This window comes from Aptenodytes patagonicus, chromosome 14, assembly GCF_965638725.1.
Source record: "Aptenodytes patagonicus chromosome 14, bAptPat1.pri.cur, whole genome shotgun sequence".
In the NCBI taxonomy this organism is placed as follows: domain Eukaryota; kingdom Metazoa; phylum Chordata; class Aves; order Sphenisciformes; family Spheniscidae; genus Aptenodytes; species Aptenodytes patagonicus.
The window spans coordinates 7,735,861-7,745,756 of record NC_134962.1 but is presented as its reverse complement, the minus strand read 5'-3'; the positions used below and the strand labels follow the sequence as shown (position 1 = coordinate 7,745,756).

The 9,896-nt window shown below is 44.8% G+C and overlaps 1 protein-coding gene across 2 annotated transcripts in view; it reads left to right on the top strand.

Annotated features, from left to right (window-relative positions):
• The first annotated feature begins 335 nt into the window (after positions 1-335).
• DOK5 (docking protein 5) overlaps positions 336-9,896 on the top strand; it is a 46,197-nt gene continuing 36,636 nt past the window's right edge. For both annotated transcript variants that reach the window (XM_076351772.1, XM_076351771.1), the window contains exon 1: positions 336-484. In XM_076351772.1, coding sequence (XP_076207887.1) covers positions 419-484 — 66 coding nt within the window. In that variant the 5' untranslated portion in view covers positions 336-418. The remainder of the gene's footprint in view (positions 485-9,896) is intronic.

Genomic DNA, 9,896 nt, shown 5'->3' with positions numbered 1-9,896 from the left:
GCAGCTGGAGGAAACTACGTGCTTGGTACAACGTGGGGTGGCACAAAACATGTAGGCAGCCGTTAGCGCAGCTCTCGAAACAGCCGGTGACGGTGGGAACTGGGGGGAGCCCTCAGCGTTTTGCTCCCCGAAACTGACTTTGGGGAGCGCGGACCGCAGGCCCTCCCGAGGGCGGCGGGGATGGCAGGGCAGGGGTGCCGGGGCGCGGCCGCCCCGGCCGGGGAGGCTGCGGGGGACGCGGGGGTGTGAGAGGGAGGGCGCGGGGCGGGCGCTGCCGGCGGCCCTTCCCACGGCCCGGCCCGCCCGGCCGGGGCGCTCCGCGGGGCGGCGCGGAGCGGGGCGCGGCTCCGGAGGCTGCTGCTGCGCGCCATGCGGGCTGGCTGAGCGGCGCCGGCCGCTCCAACTTTCCCGGGGAAGGATGGCCTCCAATTTCAACGACATCGTGAAGCAGGGCTACGTGCGCATCCGGAGCAGGCGGCTGGGGGTGAGTGCCGGCCCCCTCCCGGGCTCGCCCGAGGGGCACCTGCCTTTGGGCTTTTTTTCTTTTTTTTCTTTTTTCTTCCCCTCCTTTGTCCTCCTCTTCTTGCAAACTGAGCTCAGTGGGTGTCTCCGCAGGGGAGACACGAAACAAAAAAATTGGGGGGAGGGGGAGAAGAATAAAGGCACCTAAATGCGCATATATATATATATATATAGATGCATTATATATATACATTTTTTTTTTTTCCTCCTCTCTCCCGTTGGGAGATGGGGATGCTGCCTGCCGGGAAGGCTCTGCTTGCCTCCACCTCCCGGCTCTGCCCTTCGTGGTGAGCTCCCCGGAGCGCCCGGAGCCGGGCAGCCGCCGCCAACTTTGGGCCGGGGCTGTGCGGCTGCCGCGAAAGGGAGCGCGGAGGACGCTGACCACCGGCGAGGAAGGGGGTGGCCGGAGGAAGGCGGGGTTGGAGGTGCCAGTGCCCTCGGGGCTGAGGGTCTGTGGGTGCGGGGAAACTTTGGGCAGGGGTGAGGGCTGAGAGCGCTCTGTAGCTGCTCCAGTCCTGGGGTTCCTAGGAAGGGGCTTCTACAAATCGGGGCTTTAAGGCCCTGAGTGGGACAGGTGAAGACCTGGTGATATATGTAGGGCTTCTAAGTTCATTGCATTTGAGTTGCACAAAGTGGAAATCCAAAAAGCCCCCTTTAGCTCCTTATTTAATTTTAAACTTCTTTTAAGTCTGTTCTTTTACTATCGTGGCATGTTCCTAGTTTCGGTTGTAGGCACTAGATAGGCAACAGTGGTGGGCCAGTTCCGTACAGTACCTTGCCTGGCATATGCTCTCTTAAAGCATGGTCTGACCCTACAGTTCATGGGCTGCTGCTGCCTGCTCCCCTGAGCAAGCTACCAGAGCCGCTCCAGTAATGGGACTTGCATGCTCCACACCTCCTTACTGAGCCAACGTGGCTTAAGGGGGACGCAAACTGGAGGGAGGCTTTGTGTGTGCTTTAATTGATGTATCTGTCTCTCAGGACAGGAAAGTAATTAATTTCTTGTGTTTACTGAGAACTGATGGGTTGGCAATTCTGAATTGTTCATAGCGTGAGTTTTGCATCAAGATTTATTGTGGGGGGGTGTGCGCGGTCATCTGAAAGCTTTTGCTGACTCATTACAATTATAGTTTCATTCTCGTGCTATATCCATGTTCAATGGCTTCTCTACAGTTTTGGTAACTTGCATCTCCCTGACTTGTTTGGAAACTGGAAAGCATTTTAAAGTATTCCAGCAGGCATCTCTAAATGGAAGATGCTATTTTTCTTGTACCTGGACTTGCAGGCATAGTTCATTCTTTTAAGAACCGCATGGTTCTGTGACAGATGGAGATAACATCATTATGAGAGAACTTGTAGTAAATTTGCCAGAATTAGTGTATCATAACTATCCTTTCATTACTGGATGTATATTAGTATTCAGTTTGCTCCAGCATAAATAAAGAGTAAGATTAAACTTTTGACACACCTTTCCGTAACAGTGAAACCCAATGGGCATGTGAATAAGGCACATCTAACTCTGAGATAGGTGTAAATTCTGTTAATGCCTGTGCCTTTCCTTTATTAAGGCTTTCCAAAACACTTTGAAGGGGGGTGGTGGTGGTGACGAAGTGTTCAGTGCCCTCTCATAGAAGCGTGTTTGACAGCTGAATGCAAAAACAGAGGAAGACATGGAGAATGACACTGAGTCCATGGAAATGGAACTAATGTTAAATGCTTTCTTTGAAAAGCCGGTTTCTTTATTCGATCTCATTCCTTCTAATTCCAAAGGTTTGTATCGTTATCAATGGCTGGAAAGTGTGAAAGGGGTGATGGAAAGTGCTGTTGTGAAGGAGCCCAAGCAAAGTTCCAGAGAGTTCCCGTGGCCATAGATTTGTTAAAAAGAAGAGCCCCGGGTTTGTTGCCCTACGCTGCCCTTGGCTCTGGGCGTACTGTCCCAGCGGCTTTCCAGTGCTGTGGAAAGGGAAGCCAGTAGCTGCTGTGATCTGGCTGTCACTGCTTTAGGTCTGGTGACGGGGGCCTGTGCTACGTGGGAGAGGTGACCTATTCAAACCTTGCTGCTCCATTTGTTTGGAAAGAAGTAGTTTCATCAGCACTAATGCTTTTCTGTCCTTGTAGTTTTCAGTTTAGAGTATTGGCCCACTACTTAAGAACAGATGGTTGAAACATGGCTGCAGATTTCTTCCTGTAACTTGTATTTTCTTTAAGCAGCTTAAAAGCCCAGTGTCCTGGCTTACAACACCCAAGTAGAAGCGGGTAATTATGATTAACCCGAGTTTTTTAAATGCAGGACAAGCTTGTGTTGCTTGTGGCAGCAGTGTGACTGTCAGCACCCACTTCTCAGTACGCAGCCCCAGCTAAAACGTGTCCTTTCTCCTTTGTGCATTTTCCTCCTTGCTGCAGGTGCGTATGTGCACGGCCGGTGCTGAAGCTGGCTGAGCACCTGGGGCTGCCACCCGGCTTTAGGAAGAGCTTGAATTCAATCTTATTCAGTGGCTAATGGGAGCTTGGCTTCTTCAGAGGGGAAGGAACCATGCAAACAGCTTGTGTTCTGGTAGCTACGTTGTGGAGGGCTGTTGGACACCCAGGAGCTGGAAGTGGGAAGGGAAAAAAATACTTTAGACCTTAAAATACTAACTTTTGAAGAACTTTCCCATGCCCTGAAAACATTAGGAAGAACAAGCCTACTCTAGTCCCGTGTAGGACTCCTGTTTAATTGAGAGGGATTTCAATACTCTGTGTGTGGTGAGATGTAAGTGGGAGTTATTAAAATACATTCCAATACTATGGTGGCACAGCTGTAATCAGTGCATTGTCTTTTCAGACTGAATTCAGCTCCTGGGTTTTTCTCTCTAACAGTATGGTAATTCCATCACCAAGGGAACTAAGAACAGAGCTTGTATCTACAAATTATCTCAAGAAATGACTTTTCTGAGTAACTGGGGTGCAGGTGCTAGGTTTGGAAAGAAAGGGGTGCAGAGAAGCAGCTTGCTCAAAACCAGACCTCTTTTAAAAGAAAAAGGACAATTCTGGTAGGCCCTACTTTGTAATTTCAAGATTGAATTTAGGCTAATTGGTTTTATACCTGGACTGTTTTTGCACACTTTAAATATGTAAATTTAATTTAATATTATTTAATAGAATAGTTTCCATAGCAACATTTGTATCACATGTGTCTTCTGCAGAGCCAAATATATTCAGGAGAAAGCGCACTCTTCCAGATTCTTTCCATCCTTAGGGAGAAAAATAATTCCCTCAGCCAATGGTCTCCCTCTGTTATGTCATTAGCAGTGACACCGATGAGGTTGTGTGCTAGAAAACTGCTGACAGTGTAAAAGCACAACCTTCCAGAGTTCCTTAAAACAAAAAAAAAATCAGCTTTGCTCTGTGAGCAGCGCTTCCATCAGTGACCACTAGTGACCACTGGACCTATGTTTTGGGAAAGAAGATGCTCTGTTGTGCTGAGTGCTTTTGCTTGCAATCACCTTTCATTTGATTAAGTGCTTTATATAGATATCTGAAGCAGGGGAGTCATTTTATGGCCTCTGTACCTAAAAATGCTTTTTTGTGCTTATGATTTTCAAATAATGTCTTGTTCTGTGATACAGATGTGACCTTTCTGAGGGGGAATATATTAAGCAGATGTTTCCTCTCCTTAATGAAAAGGCCAGTTCTTGCGTTTCCATTTTAAGGATGGGTGGATGTGCACTGCTTGTGAACACACTTGGGCCTTCATTGTAGTTTGGACTGGCTCAACTGAGTGTTCAAATAACAATTAAAAATCAAAACAGGAAGAAATCTTTGAAATAGAGGACCTTTGGTGAGCCTGAAGAGCTTTAAAAGGAAAGGGGCACTTGATAGTCGTCTTTGAGGTGCAGCCAGCCCACCTCTCCTCATGGGGTGGGAGGCTCCCAGCGGTGTGTGCTGGTTGCAGTCTAACACTTCTATTGAACTCCCTGTTGTTAAGGCTTAGCTTACCCTTCCTGCGTCCACACCTAAACTCAGGCTTGCTGGAAGCCACGTTTCAATTTGAGCAAGGATTATGCGGCACAGAAGCTGCTCTAAGGATATCCTCTACTGCCATTGTCAAGGTGTAGGCAGAAGTAAGTGCTGGAGGCTCAAAGTGAAGGCAGGTGATGTTCCTGAAGCCTGTTCCTCAGGGTACAGGCAGCAGTGTTGGGAGTGCTGATGGTGTGGCACCGGGAGGGTGCCGGCTGCCTTCCTGCACGCAGGGCTTTGAAGACAATGCTGTTCCCCTCGGAAGACCCTCCGGAGTTTGCAGGCATCTGGCCTGTCCCTGCCTCTTGATGTATGGGAGACTGCTGGAGCAAGATGCCATGGGGTTAGCTGTCAGCCCCTAGTTTCTGGTATGCCAGTAACACACTTGGAGTGTCTTGTTGCATTAAGTGATGAAGTACTGTTAGTGTCAGAGGGAAACAATCTCTTCGATGAACAGCAACTGCCTTGAGCTGTTTGTAGCTAAAAGCAAAACAGTGCTGATCAAACAGAAGTGCCTCAGAGAACCAGCTGAGATGTGCTGGTGGTGAGCAGAGGTGTCTCTGTTAAGGAGTTGTACATATTCATAGCTATGCAAAGCCTTGTAGAGTCTGGCTTGGTTCTGCACAATACTTGATTGACTAGAAATCACTGGCTTCCAAAAACATTCTGGCTGGCTTGCCTGGAAACTAAGCACCTTCCTCCCGATAGAGGGTTTGGCTGTGGTGACTTACGTGTTGCTGCTTTCCGGGAGGGGTGGGATACCTTTTTGAACATACCTTAAGACAATACAACTATGACTGCACTCTTTCTCCCAAGCTTTGTCTACTATGAACGCATCTGGCTTGTGTGCAAGTATTTCCATTGTATCCCCATTTCTCAGATTGTATCACTTTCAAACTCATTAATAGAACAGGTATGTCAAAATGTGAGCTTCATTCTGTGTACTGTGATGCTTGATCTGCTGTGGTACAAGGTGGATCAAAGCTCTGCACAGGCAATGTGAGGAGACTGTGTTACTGAACAATCCTCCAGGAAAAATCCAACAGCAAGGATAGACAGAATCTTTTAAAATTTTAAGGGTTAAAAATAGAGGTGGAACCATCTACAGTAGTTTGTGCTCTTCCCTCTGTCACAAACTTACCAATGCTGAAGCAATCTTTCTCTGTCTTGCTAATAAAGCTCTTAAAATGTCTTTATTCCGGAAGACTTTTGATATAAGAGGTCTATGCTATAATCCAATGTAAATCCAGGTTGAAATAAGGAATGAATTATGGTTAAAAAATTGAATGTACAGTTGTTTGCATACTTATTTCTTTCATTATAAAGCAAAGAAAGTGTAACAGTTGTGATGCTTTCTGCTTCAGCAAACTTCTCTCTAACATTGAAACTATTTCTGTTCCCTGGCTATTCGCAACATGTTACTTCAGGTTGTCTGTTTCTTAATGTCATGGTGAAGATGCAAGAATTGGAGCTGTAAAAGAACTTTGGCTCTTGCAAATGTGGAAGTAGCCTTCCCAAGCTTAAATGCATGTTTTCACAAAGGATTCAAGAAAACACTAACAATTGTACGTATCTAAAAGCAGACTAGGAAATGCTGAAATAACTTGCATATGAAAATTAAGGTGACCTGTATTCTAGAAGAGGATGAAGTTTTTTTCTATAAAAGGCAGGGTTATTAAAATTAGAACAGTGTAGGACAGCATATGCTGCTGAATTAATATACATAGATTACTGCTTCTGCATGACAGAAGTACTTAAAACAAATAGTCCTGGCAATTTGTTGTTTGTTAGAAAAGCCTTACAAAGTATTTATCTTTCTAGAACATATACTATTGCTAACTAGATACACAGGATGTTTATGGCCCAGAAAAACAATCTGCACACTAAAAATAATGTGTGGAACTCTCAAAATTGGCTATTATTAACAGGCAGCCTGATTTATTTTATCATTGCCATGATTTTATGAAGGTATTTCCTGCATGTGGAGGTCTGGGAGTCTGCTCCGCAAGTTTGTATTACTATCAAATTATTACAGGCTATTAAAAACACTCATTTGGGAGGATCCATCGATTTTAATGGAGCTGTGCTAACAGCTAAGTGTCTGTCCCTAAAAATGCAGGTCTCTGCAGAGACTTCTGTATCTGTTTGTCAGAGAATAAAGCTCACGGAGAGGAAGAGAGGAGTAAAGTGGAATTTTTTTACCTAGCAATCTGTTTCTTGTACCTCTGTCTGGCAAAGGAAACGCTGCTAACAGATTTTTGCAGAATCCTGTCTCATGAGGTATCTTCCACTTTGCACTTATGAGGCGAGGCACAGAACTGTTCTTGCAGTCGTATCTGTTTAACAACACTTCTAATTAAATCCGCAGTCTGCACAGCCTGCTCTTGGGGTTGTGTGTAACCCCATATGTTGGAGGCACCTCCTTGATATGCAAGGAATGATCAGCCTCATCGGTCTATTAGAGTGGGTCCTCCATGGAAATTTGGGCTGGATCCAAGAAAGAGGTCCGAGCATCCAATGTGAGGGTTAGCGGGGTTTTAGCAGCTGAAGCCCAAAAGTGCAATTCTGATACTGCTTGTGTTTGCCCATGGGAATTCCCTAAGGACACGAAGATCAGCCAGTGTCCTCCAGGGTTTCAGTCATGGCAAGCACCGGGTTGTCCAGCATCTGGTGTGTTCCTGCAGTCCTGCCTGGGGGGTTTCTGCCACTATCGTCTGATTGGGACAGATCTTCTGGGAACAAATGTGTAGAATGGAGTTTTAAACGATGGCTTTCACCACCTTTGTTAAAGATGGATAAACTTCTGCCCATACCTCTAGCAACAAGATTATTCGAAGAGCTGAAGATGAACTAAGCTCAGTCCAGACCTCTTCTTTCCAACCACTCCTTCTGCAGGCCACTTTCCTGGCTGTGCTGGGAAGCATGTGGGTCAGGGGATTCAGCCTTTCTTCCTCAGTGTCCTTGCCCCCACTGATGGGGCAGCATAATTTGATTTTTTGCGCCTCTCCAAATCAACTTGGGCATGACTAAGTGATTTCTTATTACAGGGGTGGCCTTATGCAAGTGCTCAATGTGGCTGCCAAGTAGGACTTGACTTCTTGGAGTGAAGGGAAGGAGAAAAATCAGAAGTCGTACTTCTGAAAGCAACTACGTTGATACCGTTGATCTCACTGGTGCAAGGATCACATTAACATATAGTCAAAAAAGTTTGCGTGGGTGCTGTTCTTCTGAACACTGTTTAACACTGATCTGAACCAGCTTAACCAAATTCAGTAAAATCTTGATTATAGTGAAATCAGGGAAGTAAAAACTAGTAGGTAACTGTAACAGGGTCTCTTTTGAAAGATGTGACTGCTGGAACTACAACAGTAGACGTGTTCCCTCTTTAGTATTAACCTTGTTAAGGACAGAAACTAGATCTGTGCGTGTCAATTTTCTTTGCTTGATGGGTCTGACTAGCCCAAAAACTCTTAATCACATCAGTGTGAAGGAATGTGGTGTAAGTGGTGTCCTCCAATGCAGAACTAGGGCTCTCCTCGCCAACCCCATAACAGGAATTTGTAATAGTTTAGTCTTCAGTTTGTGGCAGAGGAGGGAGCTGACTTCTTCACAACTTTGTAACTAGTTGCTTGTTTCCAGGAAATGCTTGCTGAAGTGGAGTAATGTGTGCAGTACTTAGATATTTCTGGAATGATTTAAAAACACTGAAAAACCGTTCTTAGGTTTCTGGACTGCTGCTTACTTTGATTAATGCTTTACCTGCAATATTGAAGATTTTTTTAAATATTTAGAAAATAAGTGAAAAATTCACCTAAAATTAGGAGGATGTTAATCTCTTTTGTACCTGAGTATTGCATGAGAATTTACATGTTGGACAGTGGCCATATACTAGATTTAAGTTGGAAAATACAACAATTTGTGCTGTAGACTGTTCCTCAGAAAGTATAGTATTAATGCTTACTGCATGCACTTGCTTTAGGACTCGATGGGAAAAGTTCTGATTCATGCTTAGAAGTTTGGAAAAAATTTTGTATAAAGTTTTGGACTTGTCCACGTCAGCTTTTTATTTTTTTCCCCCCCCAGTGGAAATTTTTGATTGTCAAAAGCTAAAAAGAGATGAAGCTTTCAGGGTTTTCTGTTCTTGATTTTAATTAAACTGACTTCTGTAGAAACTTCATTGAGAGGATTGGTGTTGAACGTTTAAAATGACATGTACTTTTACAAGTTTTGCATAGCACTGTTTCTGTGAAACCCTGTGGGAGGAGAGGTAAAATGAGGGAGAGACAATCTGCAGGACTAGAACCATATGGTTAGAGAGATTGGAGCTTGAATAAGCGTGCCAGAAAGTGGTATACTAAAAGAGTATTTTAGTGTATGAGTTGTGAAAACTGGAAACAAGAATGATGTAAGGCTGGGGGGGGAAGGAGAAGGAAAAGTTGTCTGCCTATATCTACATTTGAAGCAGCTTTATCAATCAAACTCTAGTGTTCACCTATATAGCTCCTTTCAGTCTGGAAGCATTGAGGCAGAGAAAAACTGAACAGATTTCTTATGTACCAACTTCAACCTGCAAGATATTAAGCCCACTGGATATTCATATTTTTAGAAAACTTTTAAATAAGGTGTTGGAACATATTCACAGATATTAAGATTTCTTACGGCTTGGAACTTGTCAGTGGCAGCAGGGATAGGATCCAGGACATTGCTTAGAAAGTTTGAGCTTTTATCCTTGAGCTGATACGGGGAGGAATACCAGTAAATGTCATTCAAGACCTAATGCAGCTCCATCTGGCTGCTGGCATTGGGTCTACCAGCCCATAAGCAAGTCCCCTTTGGATTTCCTCTGGCATGAAGTTAATGGGATCTGAGTCCAAGTCAGTAGGTGTCTTGATGGGGTTACCTCTGGAATTGAAGCAAAGATCCTCAAAGCAAAGTAGTTGAGTTGGAGAAAAGTGAGCAGTGCTTGTCATTTGGGAGCTGCTCACCTTGCGTGATATATGTGTTAGAGGACCAGGGTGCTTAGCACTGTATTCAGGATGAGTTAAAAGGAGGTTTTGCAACTCACACGGTGGGATTACATTTTCTTTCTTCTCTTAAGGTATCTTAATTTCTGCCTTGTGAAAACAGGATGGAGAAGCAAGGGTCTGATATCTTTCCCATGGCCCCCCACTTTTCATCACACTGCTTTTCCTATCCGAGTTTCGTTTTGGGGCAGCATCTGAGTTTGTTTTGGGTATCGCTCATAGCCCAAGCTACGATTCTAAACTAGGCTGGGAAATCTGGAGGTTTGTGTATCTTAAAAGTAGGCAAATCTAATCTTTAGGATTGCGTGGAGAGAAACAGAAGACAGCCTAATTTGGTTCCAAAAAAACCCC